This window comes from Callorhinchus milii, unplaced genomic scaffold (assembly GCF_018977255.1).
Source record: "Callorhinchus milii isolate IMCB2004 unplaced genomic scaffold, IMCB_Cmil_1.0 Scaffold8, whole genome shotgun sequence".
NCBI classification, from domain to species: Eukaryota; Metazoa; Chordata; class Chondrichthyes; order Chimaeriformes; family Callorhinchidae; genus Callorhinchus; species Callorhinchus milii.
Window position 1 is genome coordinate 3,091,288 of NW_024704749.1, and position 25,468 is coordinate 3,116,755.

At 40.8% G+C, this 25,468-nt stretch overlaps 1 gene segment (V, D, J or C); it reads right to left on the reverse strand.

The window, feature by feature from the left end:
- Positions 1–1,186: 1,186 nt before the first annotated feature.
- On the reverse strand, positions 1,187–25,258 carry LOC103172922. The segment is given in 8 exon segments: positions 1,187–1,821; positions 3,861–4,190; positions 4,281–4,398; positions 4,861–4,889; positions 12,900–13,214; positions 22,685–23,002; positions 24,732–25,082; positions 25,173–25,258. Coding segments are annotated over 8 exon segments (1,833 nt in total).
- Positions 25,259–25,468: the final 210 nt, after the last annotated feature.

Sequence of the window (25,468 nt, forward strand, 5' to 3'; positions counted from 1 at the left end):
ATTATTGAAAAATTTTTGTAAGCTACTGTACTACAAATTACCGGCTCATCCTGGAATATTGCAGATATGTTGTTGTCTAGTTATCCTCCTATCATATTTTCAATTAAATAATCCAATGTTTTATACTTATTTAAATAATGATCTACAACGATACAGAGAATAATAACGATACAGCTTTCAAGGTACAACAAGGGGAAAACATTAACATGAAATAATGCAAACTTGAGCTGTTGAAATAAACTGCAGTGACAACTGCAGGTGTTAAACCGTCATCGAAATGCTGCAAAGAGAAAGTTGGTTTCTCGACAGCAGGATCGGGGCACTCCGGTACCCACAAGATGGGGGAGGGGGAGGGGTGGGAGGTGATGGGAGGTGGTGTCGGGGGAGGAACATTCTCCGGTAAATCCTCCATGAGCTTTTGGGGGAGGGTACATTTTCTCGTTTCATTTGCATCTGATTGCCTGATGGACAGCAGCTTTTAAATATGATGTTACTCCTTTTGGCAAAATAAAAGCTTAGCGTGAAGATTGTATTAAGTAAAAATGGTTACGTATACACGTTTATTTAGTTCTATAGACATTGGTGGGCTGCAGAGGGAGGGGGCAAAATTAGTTCAGTGAATGAGCTTCTAAACCATCGGTGGATGTTTGCTAATTTTGGCGCAGAATATTTCACATGTGTTTCGTCTGTCAGAAGGTTCATGATTTCATTTTTAACGTTGTGCAATAGTTTAAATTCACATGACTTTTAATTCATTTGCAGTTTAATTTCAAAGTTGGTTGTTTTTCACGAACCTCATGAAACGGCTCTCAGATAACGACCGCAATTTACAGTTTTCCCAAATTCTGCGCAATAAGTTTAAATTTTAGGACGCAATAGTTTGGGGGCTCCAATTAATTAAACGCAATTACAGTCGCTGACGCCTCTGTGCCACACTGGAGAAGATGTCAGAGGCAGGACAGCAAGATGCTGAATGTGTTATTCGTGTTCCTTTGTGTGTGTATAATTTTATGGTGGCATACTGCTTCCCGTATGACGGCATTCTGTAGATTTGCCATTTTATTGCATACTTAACGTTTATCTAAATATTCATAAAATAATAATAAAAAATAAACTTAATTGTTTTGGAAAAAAAAAGAATGATATCAAAAAAACAAAATGGAAGAAAAAGAGACGATGCACAGAGGACAATGGAATAGACATTTTATTAAGCTGTGGCATATGGTATTTCTGAAATTTTACACAATGGGTTTGATCATTGACGCGTGACCACATTGCAAGATACAACCATTCCATTCCAGAAAATTGTCAAATATTATTCTTTCCGGTTTTAAGGCAATATTTGAAACATCTAAACGCTATTTACTTCGGTTGGGAAATTTATCGAAAGTGTTTACAAAGCGAATCTGTTACTCAATTTGGACATTCCTGGTAAAATGAACTTCAATTTCAAAATACCACAAAAGTAGACATTCGATTAGCGCTCCACATTCTTGATTTAGGTACAACTGGATCTGGCGATGCTTTTTTCGAGCGGAGTGGCCAGACTCTCGTGTTTGACCACACAGGAATACAGGTCGTGTGACTCCCACTCGGAGGTTGGCAGAGTCAGATAACTGCTCACACTGTACGTGTTGTCCGCCTGCTGTTTGATCGCACTCGTTTCCACACCTTCACTTCTGGCACTGCCATCCACAGTCCACTCGACCTCCACAGCTCCCGGAATAAAATCATTCACCAGACACACCAGGGTCGCCTTGCTCTTTGCTGTGATTTGATCTGGTGAAGGCGGAAGGACAGTCACCGACGGGCCCTGTGGCTCTGGAAGGAAAGAATTAGTATTCAGATCATGTCTACTACATGATGAAGTAAAATGGTTGAAATTATTTTTCTTAGTATCTTAAGATTACAATCGTTCTGTTCAATCGCACGACACAACTTCAAGATCGTAATTAACTACAACAATACAGTAATTCACATTCGCGTAAATGTTAAAACATTTTCTTGTCTATTGACGGTACTGTTCAATTGTGACAAGGTCTAACAATTATAATAATAATAATGATAATGATAATCCTTGCATTTAATATAGCGCTTTTCACGTCGGGAGGACCTCCCAAAGCGCTTCGCAGAACACACTGTAAAGTGAGTTGACTGTATATTTGTGGGCGAACGTGGCAGCCAATTGCGCACAGCAATGTCCCACAAACAGTCGTAGATTGAAAATGACCAATTTATTATTGTTTTTGGTTTTGGAGGTATTATTATTATGTGTGTGGAGTAAGGAAACTTGCCCAAGGTTTCGCCCTCTGCCTGGAATTGAACTCAGGTCTCTCGCTTGCAAAGCGAGTGCTCAACCACTGAGCTACAGGACTCCACGGGTGACGACTGATAGACAAATGTCTGGGGGCTGCTCATCATATACACTTCATTATTATACATACTATCATGAGTTGGCGGATGAGTAGTTAAATGGGGACCACATGTTCAAATATTCCTGTACTGAAGAAATTAAATCTTGCAATCGACAGAAATAACACCAGACACTAATATATCCCGTCACAGGGAGTATATGACGGGAACACCTGATTGAAAGCGCAGTAACACATTGTTGTTATTTCAATCCATTGTTTCCTTTCACAGAAGAGAGAACGTGTAGCAAATGGATATAAATATCTGGCTGTGTTTTCAATTGAACACCCAATTGCGACTAATTCAATGTAAATATAAATATGCATTATTCGGCTTTAAATCCAATTATGCGCAATCTGACCTTCCTTGACAACGGAACTGTCTAATCTAATCTAATCTTTGAGTGATGTTTAGGATTTGAAAAATCGCCATTCACTAATGTAGGTCGGTTGTTACTGATACATCAAAATGTTATTAGTTATCAATACAATCAGAATATTAGTAATTCTCAAGATCAAATTGAATCTTTTTGCAGCGACTATAACATATGGATAAAAATAACAGCCAAATGCTTTCACCCCAACTAACCAGTTCCACCAATGATTTTTTTTACAGGCACCGGCAGCAGATAGTAAGAAGGTGAAAATTTCTTTTCACCAAACACTGAACACAGAAAATCATTTTAGGAGCACAATCAGATTCCAATATTTCAATCACTGAGGAGAGTAACTTCACAAGTTTTCAATAATTAATTGCTACCGTATTAACTGAATTTAGTTCCTAATTAATGGTGGTCTGGAGTTACGGTTATTACATAGGTCGAGATCCCTTTCACATCACAACTAATAGGAAACGATAAAGTTAATTTCCAAAGGAGAAAATATATTTTGTGTGTTGAGCGGATTCAGCGTCTCTCGGACTGTGTCTTCTCTCAGCGATGATCATATCTGAACAATTACAACAACTTATGGTGGAACATGTGACATTACTGAATCTTTGCTGTTCGTTGTAATTGTGCTCCCCTTAGTGACATGAAACACGGAATTGGAAGAAAATAAAATATTTTAATAAACCCGAAAATCTGCGGAAAATGTTAAAATAGAAGCGATTGTTAACGGGAGGAATACTATTTCCACGTCATACTATTCCTCTGAGACTTTCTACATTTGCTGGTTTTCTGCACTATCCGTCCTAATTTTTCATAGATTCTCATTTAAACTCAGGATTCGAGTGTTTGATTCTTCAAAATATCCGATTCCCAAATAAAACGTTTATCATTGCGATGATTACGGCCAACTGCAAATATTACCAGAACTGAGTGAAACAGAATCCAACACAGATAAACATACAGTTATACCTTGGAATACTTGAAGGAGAACCAGATCAAAATAATTATGGAAAAGTAGAAACAACCACATGGAAAGTGTACAATGTCAAAGAACACTTACTTTTCAAACTCAGCTTCGTCCCTTTACCGAAAGTAAGATCTGCTTTACAGTAATAATCGGCGGCGTCCTCCGGTTGCACACCGCTGATGGTTAAATGCATGGCGTTGCTCGATGAATCCACAGAACCAGTGAATCGATCAGGAATTTCCGGACCTCTGGTGGAGTCCTCATACCAAACAAACAGAGGGGCGCCGTCAGGCTTCTGCTGGTACCAACTCGTGTAATAGCTGCCGATGCTGCCTCCGGACATGGTACAGGTGATCTTGACGGTGTTTCCCGGGGAGGATGAGATGGATGGTGGTTGAGTCAGGGTAAAAGCTCCGGCTGTGCCTGGAGAGATAAAAATTGATAAATAGGTCAAATTGTTGAACTGTACAAAGTGAGTTCAATTCAAATCAATGCGGATTCCGCAGCGCTTACCATGGAGACACAGGAGCAAAGCGGCCAGAACTCGGAGCCAATTGCCCATCGTGAACAATTTGATGAAGATCAGAGAGATGAGGGATGTTCCTGACAAAATCCGCTTTTCTGCTTCTTTCTAAACTTCTCCTTAAGAACCATCAGGTGATGTAAGTCCAATTAAATTCTTAAATTATGCAAATCACCATCCAGGTTGCATCGTCCAATTAGGAGTCCCTTTTCCGAACAGTATATTGAAGATCATGCAGATTTGATTCATTTTGCTGCCCATTTTCGAAAACATATTTCACGGTAATGTTGCATAACATTTCAGGCTGAAGACTTTGATTGAATGAAGCTCATTTACAGTTCTAGTAGGAAATAAAGATTTTTTAAACAGCACAAACTTCAAATTGTTTTTGCAGAATCATGGAAAAGTCTTCTTCCATTATTCGGATATTTCATGGCTTTGTACCAGATCAATCCTGCAAGATCTCTTCCTCTGATTCACAGAGAATTACATTTTTGCGGAGCTTGTTCCATGTTGGATAATTTGTAGTTGCGAGCGTTTCATCGTTTCATTCAGTTGCAGATTACACACTGACATGCCACACTTGGCCTGATGCAGACCTGCACAGAAAGGTACAGTTTACAGCTGTTGCCAGCCTTCCTCAAATTATATATACGGATTATAGATTTTTGAAAATATAAATTCTCCAAGTCTCCCTTTGGCAGAATATCAGTTTCATTCACGGATCTAGAAAACTTCTATCACGAAACGTTATCAACGCTGAAGGGAGCCATAGCTCTGTTGATCAATAATAATAATAATCCTTGCGTTTGATAATCCTTGCATTTCACGTCTTCTATATATCTCAAAGCACATCGCAGAATATACTATGAAGTGAAATGACTGTATATATGTGGGCCAAGTGCGGCAGCCAATGCTGCACAGCAATGTCCAATAAACAGCCGTGGATTGAAGTGACCAATTTAATATTGTTTTTTTCTTGATGGATTATTACCAGGCGTGTGGAGTAAGGATACTTGCCCAAGGTTTTGCGCTGCCAGGAATTGAACCCATGTTTCTCGCAAGCAAGGAGAGAGCTACAGGACTGCAGCCAGGAGGATAGCTGCGCATTTAGAGGTCGGTGTTTATGATATAAAATTGTCGTAAGTGTTGTTCCTATTCGTAACATCGAATGGGAACGCCACATATGACACATACAGTGGCCAGGCCTTGGCTGCAGCCCACCAGGACCAAATAGTTCCCAGAATCAGGAAATTGATGTGACAAGGAGAGAGGGGCTATGGAATTCCATCCCAGTCACGGGGAAGTTGCTGCTCTAATGTGACACAAGTGCATCGCCAATAGAATGTTACAGCGACTGTCGTATGTTATCCCCCCATCCTACACACACACACACACACACACACAGACACACACACACACACACATACACACACACACATTTTTCTAGAGACACTTGTTGAAGGAAAAAGATAGGTTTGAGTAGACATTATGAACGCGTGACTTGAGCATATTTTGAATTAGACAATGATAAACGACTAGCAATTTCTCACGTCAAATATTAAGTGAATTTATTAATATCTTCACACAGGAATCCGGTAACGGCTCTGATACCATTCCCCATTTGCGTATACTTTACATTTTGTTTCTTTTAACCAAAATACTGGGAAGAGGCTATATTGTGTGGAAAGGTTTGCACATTAGTATCTTGATAAATTTCCAATCAAATGTTAGATAATATTTCATACCATTTTTCTCATCTTATCTTGGGAAAGAAACTCACACTAAATATGATTGCAATGAAGGTTGGATTCCCTATATTTAAATAAACCACAACGAATTACAGTGTCCCTGCATCATTTTGCTCTATATTGCTGGTGGTTTTCTGATAAAACGTTAATACTTGTAAATCTATATTTCCTTCCAGGGAACAGAGATCCAATGGCATCAAAACACAAGCACTCAATTCCCATCTTCTGGACCTGTTGCCCGCGGCTCTAATGTGATGCACTATGGAACGAGAATTGAAAAAGGAGATTTGTGTTGCTCAACCCGCTGATGGAAGAAAAGTGCTGATTCCACCAGTGTTCCCACTCGCTTGTATTGAATTCTGAGTATGCATTGCTCCAATACTTTTTTGTTACACGTGAACGTTAAATGGCTTTTATATGCGTAGAAATTCACAACAGCCTTCATTTTAAAAAAAGTAATCCTGCAGTACATGTATTCTGTTAGAAATTAAATACATGGATAATAATACTTTTGAGAAAACCTTTTCATAACAGGAGGACGATTCATGATTCTTCATTGAATATACTAGGTATAGATTGTAGGCAAATGTGGCAGTCAATTTGAGCATAGTAATATCTCCCAAACAGCCTTGAAGTGAATGGTAATTATATATTAGGGAATTGTTGGACAGGACACCAGATGTTTTCTTCTTCATTTGCATTGTGACATGCAATCCTTAAAGTTCACATGAATAAGAAAATGTGATTTTGTTTAAATTTCTCATCCAAAAAATGGCACCTCCAACAATGCAGGGCGTCCACATCATGATATTGCAGCAGGTAATTTACTCAAAGCTGCAATTTTGTTATCGTTTTTAAATCACTTACATTATAATGCATTTACATTATACTTTTTTATCCTTTTAATATACCTTCTATATCTTTAATATCTCTGCCTCCACCCTCAACTCCAGGACGGCTTGTGTCCTGACCGACTGCCTATCCGACATCTTTGACCCTGAACTGTTTTTTCTTTCCCACATCCACGCCATGACACCCACTGCCTAACCCGCCTCCACAACATTGCCAGACTCCGTCACTGCCTCACCCCTCAGGCTGCTGAAACCCTTATACTTCATCACATCGAGGCTCAATTACCGAAACTCCCGCCTCATCGGCCTTCCCAACTCTTCCATTTACAAGCTGCAGATCATTCAAATCTCTGGAGCTCGAGTACTCTCGTGCACCAGGCTCTGTGACCCCATCACTCCCACCCACACCTGATTCCACTGGCTCCCCATCCCTCAGAGGATCGAATTCAACATCCTCGCCCTCACTTTCAAGGCCATCCATGGCCTTGTCCCCTCCGACGCAGCTGACCTGGTGATGCTCCCCAACCTGCCCGCTCCCTCCATTCAGAAGCCTCCGGGCTGCTCCTGATCTCCCAGCCGGCCCACCCTACCATCAGTGGCCGGGCTTTCAGCCTCTCTGCCTTCACAATTTGGAACTCCATCTCATAGTCCCTGAGCCTCGCTTCCTACCTTGCCTCCTTCAAGGCTGGTCTCAACACCCTTCTCTTCGATTGTGCCTTTGGTTGCCCTCCCACCTCTCTGAATTCCCTCACTCCTCCCCCATGCTCGGGTCCGACTCCTGTCTCTTCAGCGTTTTGGGAAGTTCTCTAGTCGTACATGTAATTTATTGTTGCTGCTGAAGGAAGAAAAGTACTCAAGTGTAGTTTTCCATTAGCGTTCCCAGTCGCTTGTATTCAACGCTGTGTATGTGCCGATCCAATGTACGTTTGTGATCAGTAAATATCAAATGGCTCGAAAATGCAGAGAATCATAGAGCAGACTTCATTTTAAAAAGTACTCCTACAGTGTAGGTATTGTGCTAGAAAAGAAATACATAGATAATAATACTTATCAAGACATCCTCATCATTGCATTGCAGCAGTTAATTTACTCAGGTCTTCAGTTTTGTTAGTATTATTTTGGGAACAGTTCAAATTTCCACTTATTCACAGGATGTAGAAACATGTCATTGGAGGTAAGAACCGTGCCATTCAGCCCATCCTACATATACCCTCATTTTGAAGGACAGTTGATTTACAAATAATGATGCGTTCCAGCCTTTCCTCTGTATTCCTCGATATTTTTGTTTTTCAGTGATCAAGTCCTGGATGAGAGCTGACTTACTCCACTTAAAAGTTGAAAGGGTGGAGACCCTCTTGCTTGACTTCAGTCAGCATATCCTGACCCCAGGCTCTTACAACGTCGCTATTGGCATATGGACTTTTCATCTCACAGATCCAATATCGATTCTTGGTGTCATGTTTGACCCTCATCCATCCTTTATCCCCATATTGGTGCTACGAATCATTCTGCTTTTCCACACATTGACTACATTGTCCAACTCTGCCACTGCCTCTACCCTCATTCTGCCAAAACCCTAACTCATGCACTGATCTCGTCCAGGCGGGTGGATTTATGTTAAACCTCTGCTAACTGGATTTTCCAACTCTTCCCTCCATAGGTTAAAGATCATTCAGAACTCTGCAACTATCCCTCACCAAGCTCCATGAAATGATCAACCACAACTACACAGAGCTTTACTGGCTCTCTGAGTCCAAGAGGAACAAGTTCAAGACCCTCATCCATACAATGAACGCCCACTACTTTTTTACTTAGCAGCTTAGCGGGCACTGGTCTGCACTATGTCGACCACCCCACCATAAGCAGAAAGCCATGTTAGTCTCCGTAATGGAGAGTATGCAACCCAGTAAAATTAAACTGATAAAAAGGTACAGTATATTCCCTTTGGTGGCACCAAACAGGATAATTTGTAATGAATAAATGATGCAACACACTATCAAATTGGATGTCTGTCATGATTTTTATCTGCTAATCTGGGACTGACACTGCAGTGCATTACTGAAGGTAGTGGTGCCTTTTTGCCCCTAAACTCTAGAACTCCATTCAGGAATCTATTCCGCTTTCCCTGTCCTCCGTCGGTGAATGCTAACTCAACTCCTTTCTCTTTGATTGTACCTTAGTCATCCTTCCATCTCATCCCCGTTGATTCAAATCGCAGCTCTGGTGCAAATGTTTGACTGTCCAGCACTTTGCTACGTCGTCCCAACATGAAACATATTACATAAATGCATTTTTTTATTCCAGTTTTCAGTCATTATCAGTGACTTTTATTGTGGTGGAGCGCCTGCCATTACGATTAACCTAATTTTGACAGTCTAAAATATACTGTTTTGGAGGTATCTCATCACAAAGGAATCCCCACTAACCTCATTTCTCCCACAACCCTCCGCCTGCTGGCAGGGTTGACACGAGTTGGAGATTCAGTGTCCAACAAGCCGAGTGCTCAGCATTCATTGGGTACGCAGCTAATACCAGGAAGTCCATCTGAACCTGTGTATTACCATCTGAAACGCTTGAGAGCATAACTACCATTCTCCTGACCAAAGTGTTTCCAAAGTTAACACTAATAACGGAGAATACACAACCTGGTAAAATTAAACTTCTAATGTGCATATGTCCTCAGGTGGCACCAAACATGATATTCTACAGTAAATAATTCATACAATCTAATACGAAAATAAACATCAGTCATGATTTCTATCGAATAATCCAGGGCTGTCATCACTGAGGTTAGTGGTGCATTATCAGAGGTTTCATTTTTTGAATCATAAATAATAAATAATAAACCTTCCATTTGATATAGGATTTTCATGTCTTCTAGAAGTCTCAAAGTGCCTCACAGAGTAGACTGTAAAGTGAACTGACTGTATACTTGTGGGCGAAATGCAGCAGCCAATTGTGCACAGCAGTGTCGCACAAACATTTATGGATTGAAATGACCAATTTATTATTGTTTTCTTTCTTGAGGAATTATTATCAGGTGTGTGGAGTAAGGGAACTTGCTCAAAGTTTCACCCTGCCAGAAATCAGACCGAGGTCTCTCGTTTGCAAACTGAGAGCTCTCGCCGCTCAGCTACAGGACTCCACAATAAGATGCTAAACTAAGCTGCTATTTCTTCAGGTAGACATAAATGTTTCTGTCACATTAATTGAAAAGCAAAAGAGTTTAGTTATACATAAGTAAAATTATTTTTTCAGTTCTAGATTCAAAAACAACTATAATTTCCAAATATATAATAAATAATAATAATCCTTGCATTCGATATAGCGCTTTTCACATCTTCTAGACGTCCCAAAGCGCTTCACAGAATATATTGTAAAGTCAATTGACTGTATATTTGTGGGCGAACGCGGCAGCCAATTGCGCACAGCAGGGTCCCACAAACAGTCATGGATTGAAAATGACCTACTTATTGTTTTTTTGTTTTTTTGAAGGGATTATTATTAGGCGTGTGGAGTAAGGAAACTTGCCCAAGGTTTCGCCCTGTCTGGAATTGAACTTAGGTCTCTCACTTGCCCTCCACGCAGAGAAGCGTCTCAGGGCGCTTGATTTCTTCTGTTACAAATTGCTGCTTCTAATATCTACTGTGTTTGGATGTAAAAATAGTCACTACACGGAGGAACCAAGTGAGTTGCTTTCATAAGAGTAGAAAGATGAAACTGTCACTCATTCACAATTGTTGTCTCTGTGAGAGTGAGGAAACTGTTTCATTTATTGTGAGACAGTGCCCTCTATGAATCGAGTGTGTGAGTTGAACATGATTCTCCTGCTCCTCATCCTGATCTGGTCTTTCATAATGTACGAATACTTGGGTAGAAATACAAGATGGGTCAAAGGGTACTCTATTAAACTGTCATATGAAAGTTGTCAACGTGTTAATTCATATTTAACTTTGAGAACCGCTTTCTGTAGTTCAATAGACCCAGGGGTGGAATTTCTACTGACATATTAGCAAATATCACGGAAGTTGATTTCTTTATTTCTCATGTGAACAGGAAGAGGGATAACACTCCTTGTTTGATGCTGCTGACATCTTTACAATTATGCCGATACCAAAGGAAAAAAATGATAATACTTGAACATGTATAGTTATATTATTATCGTTAAAGCGATATCCCAAATATATTTTTCTAAAAACAACACTTTATGCCGTATCGAAATGTATTCTCAGTGGGATACAGATATTGCGACCACTAAAATCAAATATAAAGTGTTCTTGACAGATGGCTAAAATAACCTGTTGAATTCTCCCCCCCCCCCCCCCCCCCCCCCCCCACCTCAAAGAACAAATACCATTTGCAGTTTTGACTCACAAATTAGCGCATGATTCAGAATGCATAAACATAGATGTCAGACCTGGTTGGTTCTCATAACCATCAATAAATGCAAATTTGCAGATTAAGAGAGTAGTAAACTGTATCTTGTGAATGTAGAAAGCACTCCGCTTACTGTCGGTTGTGTTGAGCGATGCAACAATCATGGGTCTTATTGGTTCCTTCAATTGTACTATTCAGTTCTAATGAATTAATTCTCCCGATTCAAACATAAATAGCGATTATTACACTATCCACGTTTAGGGGTTAATTTCATATGAGATTGATAAATTTACGATTATAGAAGATTATTGAAAAAATGTTGTAAGCTACTGTGCTACAAATTACCGGCTCATCCTGGAATATTGCAGATATGTTGTTGTCTAGTTATCCTCCTATCATATTTTCAATTAAATAATCCAATGTTTTATACTTATTTAAATAATGATCTACAACGATACAGAGAATAATAACGATACAGCTTTGAAGGTACAACAAGGGGAAAACATTAACATGAAATAATGCAAACTTGAGCTGTTGAAATAAACTGCAGTGACAACTACAGGTGTTAAACCGTCATCGAAATGCTGCAAAGAGGAAGTTGGTTTCTCGACAGCGGGATCGGGGCACTCCGGTACCCACAAGATGGTGGGGGGGGGGGGGGGGGGGGGGTCGGGGGAGGAACATTCTCCGGTAAATCCTCCATGAGCTTTTGGGGGAGGGTACATTTTCTCGTTTCATGCATCTGATTGCCTGATGGACAGCAGCTTTTAAATATGATGTTACTCCTTTTGGCAATATAAAAGCTTAGCGTAAAGATTGTATTAAATGTTGTAGTAAATGGTTACGTATACACGTTTATTTAGTTCTATAGACATTGGTGGGCTGACTTTTAATTCATTTGCAGTTTAATTTCAAAGTTGGTTGTTTTTCACGAACCTCATGAAATCGCTCTCAGATAACGACCGCAATTAACAATTTTCCCAAATTCTGCGCAATAAGTTTAAATTTTAGGACGCAATAGTTTGGGGGCTCCAATTAATTAAACGCAATTACAACTGCTGACGCCTCTGTGCCACACTGGAGAAGAAGTTTGAGGCAGGACAGCAAGATGCTGAATGTGCTATTCGTGTTCCTTTGTGTGTGTATAATTTTATGATGGAATATTGCTTCCCGTATGACGGCATTCTGTAGATTTGCCATTTTATTACATACTTAACGTTTATCTAAATATTCATACATTAATAACAAATAAACTAGTTGTTTTGGAAAAAGAAAGAATGATATCAAAAAGAGAAATTGAAGAAAAAGAGGACAATGGAAGAGACATTTTATTAAGCTGTGGCTTATGGTATTTCTGTAATTTTACACAATGGGTTTGATCATTGAAGCGTGTTCACATTGCAAGATACAACCATTCAATTCCAGCAAATTGACAAATATTATTCTTGCCGGTTTTAAGGCAATACAAGAAACATCTAAATGCCATTTCCTTCGGTTTAGAAATTTATCGAAAGTGTTTACAAAGTGAATCTGTTTCTCAATTTGGACATTCCTGGTAAAATGAACTTCAATTTCAAAATACCACAAAGGTAGATATTCGATTAGCGCTCCACATTCTTGATTTAGGTACAACTGGATCTGGCGATGCTTTTCTCGAGCGGAGTGGTCAGAGTCTGGTGTTTGACCACACAGGAATACAGGTCGTGTGACTCCCACTCGGAGGTTGGCAGAGTCAGATAACTGCTCACACTGTACGTGTTGTCCGCCTGCTGTTTGATCGCACTCGTTTCAACACCTTGACTTCTGGCACTGCCATCCACAGTCCACTCGACCTCCACAGCTCCCGGGATAAAATCATTCACCAGACACACCAGGGTCGCCTTGCTCTTTGCTGTGATTTGATCTGGTGAAGGCGGAAGGACAGTCACCGAAGGGCCCTGTGAGTCTGGAAGGAAAAAAAATAGTATTCAGATCATGTCCACTACATGATTAATTAAAATAGTTGAAATTATTTTTCTTAATATCTTAAGATTACAATCGTCCTGTTCAATCGCACGACACAACTTCAAGATCGCTAATAACTACAACAATACAGTAATTCACATTCGCGTAAATGGCAGAACATTTTCTTGTCTATTGACGGTACTGTTCAATTGTGGCAAAGTCTATCTATATCAAGGGAACAATCAGTGCTGGGGTCACTACTGATAGACAAATGTCTGGGGGCTGCTCATCATACACACTTCATTATTATACATACTATCATTAGTTGGCGGATGAGCGGTTAAACAGGGACCACATGTTCAAAATATTCCTGTATTGAAGAAATTAAATCTTACAATCGACAGAAATAACACCAGACACTAACATATCCCGTCACAGGAAGTATATGGCGGGAACACCTGATTGAAAGCGCAGTAACACATTATTGTTAATTCTATCCATTGTTTCCCTTCACAGAGGAGAGAACGTGCAGCAAATGGATATAAATATCTGTCTGTGTTTTCAACTGAACACCCAATTGCGACTAATTCAGTGTAAATCTAAATACGCATTATTCGGCTTTAAATCCAATTATGCGCAATCTGACCTTCCTTGACAACGGAGCTGCTAATCTTTGAGCGATGTTTGGGATTTGAAGAATCGCCATTCACGAATGTAGGTCATTTGTTATTCATATCTCAAAATGTTATTATTTACCAATACAATCAGAATATTATTAATCTCAAAATCAAATTGAATCTTGTTGGAGTGACTATGACATACCGATAAAAATAACAGCCGAATGCTTTCACCCCAACTATAAATAAGCAGATCCATCAATGATGGGGGTTTTTTACAGTCACAGCAGCAGATACAAAGATTGTGAAAATCTCTTTTCAGCAAACAGAAAATCAATTCAGGAGCACAATCAGGTTCCAATATTTCAATCGCTGCGGAAAGTAACTTCACAAGTCTTCAATAATTGATTTGGCATCGTGTTAACTGAATTTAGTCCCTAATTAACAGCGCACTACAGTTACAGTTAATGCATAGGTCGGGATCCTCACAACTAATAGGAAACAATGAAGTTAATTTTCAAAGGAGAAAATATATTTTGTGTGTTGAGCGGATTGAGCCGTCTCTCGGGCTGTGGCTTCTCTCACAGTTGATCAAATCTGAACAATTACAGCCACTTGGTGGTGGAACATGTGACATTCATGAGTATTTGCTGTTCATTGCAGTTGTGCTCCCCTGAGTGACATGAAACACGGAATTGGGAGAAAATAAAACATTTGAAGAAATCCAAAAAGAAATCTGCAGAAAATGTTAAAATAGAAGCGTTTTCTAAGGGGAGGAATAATATTTCCAAGTCATATTATTGTTGTGGAGTAAGGAAACTGGCCCAAGGTTTCACCCTGCTGGAAATCGAAACCAAGTCTCTCGCTTACAAAGCAAGTACTCTAACAACTGAGCTACAGTTCTCCACTTATTTATTCTTTCGCCAAGGGGATTTTCCTGGAGACACTCATGGAACGAAAAAAATAGGTTTGAGTAGACACTGTAAATGAGTGACCTGAAATGTTGCTTCACGGAGCATATTATGAATTGCACAATGGCTGACTAGCGATCTTTCATGTCAAGTATTAATTCAATTAGTTCGATATCTTCATATAGAAATCTGGTCAGCGCTCTGATATCATTCCCCACCTGCTTTAATATTATACTTTGTTTATTTTAACCAACATACTGGGTAGAGGCTATAATGTGTGGAAAGGTGTACACTTTGGTATATTCATAAATTTCCAATCAATTCTTAGATAATATTGGATACCATTGTTTTCTTCTTATCTTGGAAAAATATTAATACAAAATATGTTTCTAGTGAAAGTTGCCTTTCCCATGTTTACATAAACCACATTGAATAGCAGCACATCTCCCTTATTTTGCTCTATAATACTGAAGCTTTACTGATAAAGCATTAACAGCTGTAAATCTATATTTCCTTCCAGTGAACAGACATGCGATGGCATCAAAACATAAAAACTCAATTCCGATCTTCTTGACCTGTTGCCTGCAGCTATGTTGTGATGTGATGTGGAACAAGAAGTGTAAAAGCAGATTTATGTTCCTCAACCAACTGAAGGAAGGAAAGTGCTCAAGTGTAGTTTTACATCAGCATCCCACTCGCTTGAATTGAATTCTGCTCATGCACCGATCCCATACACTTTTGTGACACATAAATGTCAAATGGCTCATATATGTGAACAATCACAGAGCAGCCATCATTTTAAAAAGTATTCCTACAGTACGCGTATTGTGCTACAAATGAAATACTTAGATAATACTTATCAGGATATCCCCATCATTGCAATGCAGCAGTTAATTTACTAAGGGCTTTCGTTTTGTTAGAATTATTTTGAGAACAGAGAACAGAGGGGGTAGAGAGTCGAGAGGGGAGCTGAAGGCACGGTCAAAGAGAAACGTCTTGAGACTGGCCTTGAAGGAGGAAAGGGAGGAAGCGGTGAAGGCACTGGAGGAAAGAGTTCCAGAGCCTCGGGGCTGAGAGGCTGAAGGCCCGGCAACCAATGGTAGGGCGGTAGGGGCGGGGGATATGGAGCAGACCGGAGCCAGAGGAACGGAGGGGAGGGACAGGTAGGTAGGGGATTAGTAGGTCGGAGAGGTAGGAGGGAGCAAGGCCATGTATGGCCTTGTAGGTGAGGATGAGGATCTTGAAATCGATTCTCTGGGGGATGGGGAGCCAGTGGAGGTGAGCCATGGCGAGGGTGGGAGTGATGTGATCCCGAAGCCTGGTGCAGGACAATACACGAGCTGCAGAGTTCTGAATGACCTGCAGCTTGTGGAGGGAGGTGCCGGGAAGGTCAGCGAGGAGAGAGTTCCCATAGTCCAGCCTTGAGGTGATAAAGGCGTGGACCAGAGTTTCAGCAGCGTGAGGGGTGAGGTAGTGCCGTAGTCTTGCGACATTCCGGAGGGATGGAAGGCGGTGCCAGTTGTCGCGCGGATATGAGGGAGAAAAGACAGCTCAGGGTCAAACAAAACGCCGAGGTTCCTGACTGGCTTTGAGAGGTTGAGAGTGCAGCCTTGGATACTGATGCTGTCAGTGCCTGAGGTGCGGAGGCATGGACACGAGCCAATCAGGAGGGCCTCAGTTTTACGCACGTTGAGCTGAAGAAAGTTGTCTCTCGTCCAGGACTCGATGTTGGACAGGCAGGCTGTCAGGACATCGGTGGTCGTGGAGTTGAGGGTAGAGGAGGAAAGGTAGAGTTGGGTGTCATCCGCATGCATGTGGAAGTTAACCCCATGTCTGCGGATGATGTCACCAAGGGGGAGCATGCAGAGGGTGAAGAGGAGGGGACCGAGGACAGAGCCTTGAGGGACACCGCACGAGACAGTGCGGGGGCCAGAGGAAAAACCATTCGTGGAGACAAAGTGAAGACGGTGGGAGAGATATGACCTAAACCACTCAAGGACAGGGCCTTGAAGGTTTAGGTGGGAGGACAAGTGATGGACGAGGATAGCATGGTCGACCGTATCGAATGCTCCCGATAGGTCGAGGAGGACGAGGAGGCAGAAGGAGCCCTGGTCACAGATGTTCAGGATGTCATTGGTGACCTTGACCAGGGCAGTTTCTGTGCTATGGGCAGCACGGAAACCCGACTGACAGGGTTCGAATAATGAATGGTTGGAGAGGAAAGAGCGCAGTTGGGAAACGACAACTCGTTCCAGGACCTTGGAGAGGAAGGGGAGGTTGGAGATGGGCCGGTAGCTTGATAGCTGCGATGCATCAAGGGAAGGTTTTATTCAAGGTGGAATTGATGGTGGCAGTTTTTAAGGGAATGGGAACAGAGCCAGAGGTGAGGGACAGGTTGACGATGTCTGTGATATGTTGGGCAAGGTGGTGGAGCTGGGAGATAAGGAGAGGAGTGGGGATGGGGTCAAGGGAGCAGGTGGTGGGTTTCAGGGATAGGATGAGTTTGGTGACAGAGGGTGGGGAAACAGGTATGAAAGTGTGTAGGGGAGGATGGGTAGGAGTCGGAGTGTGGGAGGGAAGGGGTGGGGGGTGGGTAGATGTTGGAGGGGAAGTAACCGTGGAGCGAATTCCCTTGATTTTGGATTCAAGGAAATCCAGCATCTCCTCACAATGAAGGTTGGAGGAGATGACCTGCGCGGGGTGGCGGGGGGGACGGAGGAGTCGGGCTGTGGTAAAGAACAGTAGCCTGGGGTTGTTCTTCGCCTCCAGGATTATCCTGGAGTAGAAGGACGATTTGGCCGAGGCTAGAGTGGAGCGGTAGATTTTGAGGAGGTCCAGCCCGATTTGTTGGTGGACCGTTAGGCCAGATTTGACCCAGTCCTGGATGAGAGCTGACTTTCTCCAGCTTAAAGTAGAAAGGTTGGAGACCATCCTGCTTGACTTGAGTCAACACATTCTTACCTCATGCACTTATAACGTCACTATTGGCATATGGACTTTTAACCTCACAGATCCAATACCAATTCTTGGTGTCATGTTCGATCCTCATCCATCCTTTATCCCCATATCAGTTCTATGAATCATTCTGCGTTGCCGCACGTTCACTACATTATCCAACTCTGCCACTGCCTCTCCCCTCATGCTGCCAAAACCCTCATTCATGGATTGATCACGTCCAGGTGTGTGGAGTTATGTTAACCCTCTGCTAACTGGATTTTCTAACTCTTCCCTCCATAGGTTAAAGATTATTCAGAACTCTGCAGCTATCATTCACCAAGCTCCATGAACCAATCATCCCCAACCAACAGAGAAACAAGTTGAGGATCCTCATCCTTACTTCAAACGCCCTCCAATTTATTGGCCCTTAACACCTTACCAACATTCCTGCTCCATTCGCTTAGAAGGCACTGGTCTGCACTTCTTCAACTGACCCACCATCAGCAGGCAGGAATTCAGCATTTTTCTTCCCACCATTTGGAACTCCATTCAGGAATCTCTCCACCTTACCCTGCCTTCCTTCCTTGAAGGCTCATCTCAAGTCCTATCTCTTTGACAATGCCTCGGTCATCATTCCACTCCATCACCTTTGAGCCAAATCCCTAGCAAACCCTTGAGTGTTCAACATTTTGTGATGTAAACCCAACATGAAAAGCACTACATAAACACAATTCGTTGTTGCAGTTGTGTGTCATGATCAATAGTTTGTACTATGGTAGAGGACCTGCCATAAGAATAGCGTAATTTTGATAGTCTGACTAACATTGCCATGCAGCCATCTCAGCTCAAATTAAACTCCCACTAAACTTGCTTATTTGCCCGCGCACCTCCAAACCCCACACACCAACGACCCATTGGGTAGGATTGACACAAGATGATAATTCAGTAGCTAACAAGGACAGTTTTCAGTCCTCATTAAGTAAAGAACAGTTGCCATGAACTCAATATGAACCTCTTCATGACCATATGAAATGCTAAAGACCACTATCTTCCTCAGGCACACAGATAGGGCAAAAAGCCATGTTAGTCTTCATAATGGAGAATATACAACCCAGTAAAAGTCGAGTGACAACATACACAGTATACTCCCTATGGTGGCACCAAACAGTATAATCTACAATGAATAAATGATACAATATTCCAACAAATGGACATTTGTCATGATTTTTTTCTGCTAATCTAGGGCTGACACTACAGTCCATTATTGAGGGTAGTAATGCATTATCTGGCTGTCCCACCATCAACATGCGGGCCTTCAGCCTTTTTGATCCTAAATTCTAGCACTCCATTTAGGAATCTCTTCCCCTTGTGATGCCTTCCATCCATGAAGCATAATCTCAACTCCTTTCTCTTTGACTGTGCCTTGGTCATCCTTCGACCCATTCACCTTGATTCCTATCGCAGCTCAGGTGCAAATGCTTGACTTTGCTAAGTCATCCCAACATGAAACACATTACATAAATGCATTTTTCTTCTTGCAGTACTTGGTCATTATCAGTGTCTTATAGTATGGTTGAGTGCTTACCATTATGATTAACCTAATTTTGACAGTCAAAGGTATGTTGTCTTGGAGTCATCTCATGTCAAAGGAGTCCTCCGTAACCTCACTTCTCCCCCATTACTCCGCCCGCTGGAAGGATTGACATGCATTGGAGCTTCACTATGTAACAAGCGCAGTTTTCAACATTCATTGGGTAATCAGCTGATACCAGCAACTCCATGTGAGCTTCTGTGATACAATCTGAAACACTTGAGAGCATCATACCATTCTCCTGACCAGAGTGTTAACCCTCATAATGAAGAATACACAACCTGGTAAAATTCAAGTTCTAAGGTGCATATGCCCTCAGGTATCACCAAACACGATATTCTACAGCTAATGTTTGATACAATTTAATATCAAATTGAACAACTGCCATGATTTCTATCGAACGTTCTAGGGCTGACATTGGTGAGGGTAGTGGAGCAATTATCAGAGTTTTCATTGTTTGAATAAGATGCTAAACCAAGTTGCTGTTTCTTTGGGTAGACATAAACGTTTCTGTGACATTAATTGAAAAGCAAAAACACTTAATCATACATAAGTTACATTAGTTTTTCTGTTCTTGATCCAACAACAACAATAAGAGTAGCTTCTCGGTGAGCTTGATTTCTTGTGTTACCAAGTTGCTACTGCCAATATCTACTATGTTTGGCTGCAAAAAAAGTCACTACACTTAGCAACAACGTGAGTTGCTTTTATAAGAGCAATAAAAATGAAACTGTCACTCATTCACAATTGTTGCCTGTGTGAGAGTGAGGAATCTGTTTTATTTATTGTGAGACAGTGCCCTCTACGGATCGAGTGTTTGAGCTGAACATGATTCTCCTGCTCCTCACCCTAATCCTGTCTACATCTGGTCTGTCAGAATGTACGAATACGTGGGTAGAAATACAAGATGGATCTCTATTAATGTGAAAGTTTGCAGAGATTGTGAAATTCATGTTTAACTTTCAGAATCGCTTTCTGTAGTTCAATCAGACCCAGGTGGAATTTCTACTCAAATATTCACAAAGATCACGGAAGTGGATTTCTTTATTTTGCATATAACAGGACGGGGAACTATACTCTGAATAATAAAACTGAAGAACGTGGTCATCGCATTGATGAAAAGCAACAACGGCTTGCATCTGAATACCGCACTTTACGCAGGGGAATCTCTCGGATTCCTTTACATGGAAAAAAATAAGCGCAATCAATGTCATTGCAAAAATTTAAACCGAGTCCAAGAATAGTGCAGCATTTGTGCTGTCGATGCAAGTACTTCCAGATATTGCATAACGATGCTTAAAGCCGCAAAATGATACCTGAACATGTGGCTATTCTTTTAGAAATATTCATACAAGACGGTACCAAATCCCGAATAGTTTTATTAATTAGTAGGATTTATGTTTGATTTATACTGCTACATACTTTCCGCATTCAATTCGCAGATCGATATATTGCCCGATCTTCCCGAGTTCCTTGTTTGATATTCCTGGGGTCTTTATAATGATGCCGATTTAAAAGGAAAAAAATTATGAATACTTATATAAAAACGTGTATAGTTACATTGTGATTGTTAAATCAATCACTTTATGCCATATCGAAATGTATTCTCAGTAGGTTACATGCGTTGTGGCCATTAAAATAAAATATAAAATAATCCTGAAAGATGTTGTAAACTATTATACTACAACATTACCTGCTGCTACTGGGACATTGCAGATACGCTGTGGTCTAGATATCCTCTGATCAGAGTTTAATTAAACAATGCAATGTTTTATATTTGTTTAACTATTGATCTACAAGGATACAAAATATAATGCCCACCGATTTAAAGATTGCGAGAAAGGAAAAGTATTCACATGAAATTATACAAACTGGAAATGTTGAAATAAACTGCAGTGACATCTGCAGATGTTAAAACGTCAATGAAATGCTACAAAGAGGAAATTGGTTGCTCAACAGCAGTTCGGGGCACACTTGTGCCGCAAGGGGGGCAGGGGGGGAGATGGGAAGGAGCAATATATCTTCCATGAGCTCTGGGGGGACGGTACATTTTCTCTTTTAATTTGCATTGGATTGGCTGACGGGCACAAAGCTTTTAAATATGTTGGCACTCCTTTAGCAATATAAAAGCTGAGGCTAAACATTGTATTAAGTAAATGGTTATGTATACACTTTGATTTAGTTCTGCAGACATTAAGGGCTGGAGAGGGAGGGGCAAATTTGATTCAGTGAAATAGCTTCTAAACCCTGTACGCCATTGTTGGGGCAAAACAATTCACATGCGCTTAGCCTGTAATAATAATAATCCTTGCATTTCATATAGCGCTTTTCACGTCTTCTAGACGTCTCAAAGCGCTTCACATAATATGCTGTCAAATTAATTGACCGTATATTTGTAGGCGAAACTCGGCAGCCAACAGTGCACAGCAGTGTCCCACAAACAGTCGTGAATTGAAAATGACCAATTTATTGTTTTTTTTTTGTTTTTGGAGGATTATTTTTAGGCATGTGGTGTAAGGAAACTTGCCGAAGATTTCGCCCAACCTGGAATTCAACCCAGGTGTCTCACTTGCAAGGCGAGTGCTCTTAACCACTGAGCTACAGAGCTTAACCACTCATTTCTAGTTGTGCAATATTTTAAATTCACTTCAATTTTAATAAATTCTCAATTTAATTTGAATGTCGGTTGTTTTCAGAACGACATGAAACTGCTTCCAGATACCGACCGAAATTAATATTTCCCCCAAATTCTGCGCAATACATTTTAAGTTTTAGGACGCAATAGTGTGGGGGCTACAATTAACTAAACTCAATTACAGCCGCTGACGCCTCAGTGCCAGATTCTGCAGAAGAAGTCTGAGGCAGGACAGCAAGATGTTGAATGTGCTGTTCGTGCTCCCTTGTGTGTGTATAATTTCCTGGTGGAATATTTCTTCCGGTGTGACGGCATTCTGTGGTTTTACCAGTTTATTACATATTCAATGTTTATCTAAATATTCATAGAATAAGAAAAAAAACTATTGCTTTGGGAGAAAAATTGATGAAATCAAGAAAAGAAATGGAAGAAAAAGAGCCAATGCACAGAGGACAATGGAAGAGATATTTTATTAAGCTGTGGTATATGGTATTTCTGTAAGTTTACACAATGGGTTTGATCATTGAAGCGTGATCACATTGCAAGATACAACCATTCAATTCCAGCAAACTGACAAATATTATTCTTGCCGGTTTTAATGCAATACATCTAAATCCTATTTCCTTCGGTTGGGAAATTTATCGAAAGTGTTTACAAAGCGAATCTGTTTCTCAATTTGGACATTCCTGGCAAAATTAACTTCAATTTCAAAATACTACAATCACAAGTATTATTATTAAAGGTAGATATTCGATTAGTGCTCCACATTCCTGATTTAGGTACAACTGGATCTGGTGATGGTTTTTTCGAGCGGAATCGTCAGACTCTCGTGTTTGACCACACAGGAATACAGGTCGTGTGACTCCCACTCGGAGGTTGGCAGAGTCAGATAACTGCTCACACTGTACGTGTTGTCCGCCTGCTGTTTGATCGCACTCGTTTCAACACCTTGACTTCTGGCACTGCCATCCACAGTCCACTCGACCTCCACAGCTCCCGGGATAAAATCATTCACCAGACACACCAGGGTCGCCTTGCTCTTTGCTGTGATTTGATCTGGTGAAGGCGGAAGGACAGTCACCGAAGGGCCCTGTGGGTCTGGAAGGAAAAAAATAGTATTTCGATCATGTCCATTATATGATTAATTAAAATGGTTGAAATTTTATTTCTTAACATTTTAAAATTACAATCGTCCTGTTCAATCGCACGACACAACTTCATGTTCGCTAATAACTATTACAATACAGTAATTCACTTTCGCGTAAAAGGTAAAACATTTTCTTGTCTATTGACATACCTTTCAATTGTGACAAAGCCTATCTATATCAAGGGAACATTCAGTGCTGGGGTCACTACTGATAGACAAATGTCTGGGGGCTGCTCATCGTACACCGCTCATTATTATACATACTATCATTAGTTGGCGGGTGAGCGGTTAAATGAGGACAACACGTTCAAATATTCCCGCATTGAAGAAATAAAAGACAACAATTATCAGAAATAACAACAGTCACTATATACATATATCCTGTCACAGGGAATATGTGGTGGGAACACCTGATTGAAAGCGCAGTAAAACATTATTGTTAATTCTATCCTTTGTTTCCCTTCACAGAGGAGAGAACGTGCAGCAAATGGATATAAATATCTCGCTGAGTTTGCAACTGAACACCCCTTTCCTATTACCTCTGTGTAAATGTAAATACGCATTATTCAGCTTTAAAACCAATTTTGCGCAAACTAACCTTCCTTGAGAAGGCAGATGTTAATCTTTGAACGATGTTGGGATGAGAAAAATCGCTATTCACGAATGTAGGTCGTTTGTTATTGATACATCAAAATGTGATTATCAATAAAATCAGAATATTAGAAATTCTCAAAATCAAATTGAATCTTTTTGGAGCGACTGTGACATACCGATAAACACAACAGTCAAATGCTTTCACCCCATCTATAAATAAACAATTCCATCATTGATGTTTCTTTACAGGCACCGACAGCAGATAATAACAACGTGAACATATCTTTTGACCGAACACTGTACACAGAAAATCAATTCAGGAGCACAATCAGATTCCAATATTTCAATCGCTGCGCAGAGTAACTTCACAAGTCTTCAATAATTCAGTTGGCACCGTATTTACTGAATTTAGTCCTAATAATAGCGCACCACCTTTAAAGTTAATACGTAGGTTGGGATCCCCTTAACCTCACAACTAATAGGAAACCATAAAGTTAATTTCCAAGGGAGAAAATATATTTTGTGTGTTGAGCGGATTGAGCCGTCTCTCGGGCTGTGTCTTCTCTCAGTGTTGATAATATCTGAAGAATTACAGCCACTTGTGATGGAACCTGTGACATTACTGAGTTTTTGCTGTTCATTGCAATTGTGCTCACCTTGGTGACATGAAACACGGAATTGGCAGAAAATAAAACATTTTAAGAAATTCGAAAATATATCTGCGAAAAATGTTAAAATAGAAGCGTTTATTAACGGGAGGAATAATATTTCCACGTCATACTATTCCTCTAACACTTTTTACCCATGTTGATTTTCTGCACTATCCGTCCTACTTCCTCACAGACTCTCAGTTAAACTCAGCATTCGCATGTTTGATTCTTCAAAATATCCGATTTCCAAATAAAACGTTTATCATTGCGAAGATTATGGCCACATGGAAATATTACCAGAACAGAGTGAAACAGAATCCAACACAAATAAAGATACATTTGTACTGTGGAACCTTTGAAGGAGAACCAGATTAATATAATTATGGAAAAGTCGAAACAACCACATGCAAAGATTACAATGTCAAAGATCACTTACTTTTCAAACTCAGCTTCGTCCCTTTACCGAAAAAGTAGTGATATGGACTGTTGCTATCCCCGGCACCACAGTAGTAATCGGCGGCGTCCTCCGGTTGCACACCGCTGATGGTTAAATACATGGCGTTGCTCGATGAGTCCACAGAACCAGTGAATCGATCAGGAATTCCCGGACCCATGGTGTCATCCTCATCCCAAACAAACAGAGGGGCGCCGTCAGGCTTCTGCTGGAACCAACTCACGAAGTAGCTGCCGATGCTGCCTCCGGACATGGTACAGGTGATCTTGACGGTGTTTCCCGGGGAGGATGAGATGGACGATGGCTGAGTCAGGGTAACAGCTGCGGCTGTGCCTGGAGAAACAACAAGTCATAAATAGGTCAAATTGTTAAACTGTACAGATTGGATGTAATTCAGATCGGTGCGGATTCCGCAGCGCGTACCATGTAGACACAGGAGCAAAGCGGCCAAAACTCGGAGCCAATTGCCCATTGTGAGCAGTTTGATGAAGATCAGAGAGATGAGGGATGTTCCGGACAAAATCCACTTTTCTGCTTCTTTCTGAACTTCTCCTTAAGAACCATCAGGTGATGTAAGTCCAATTAAATTCTTAAATTATGCAAATCACCATCCAGGTTGCATCGTCCAATACGAGTCCTGGTTTCAAACAGCATACTGAAGATCATGCAGATTTGAGCCATTTTATTGCCCATTTTCGAAAAGATATTTCATGGTAATA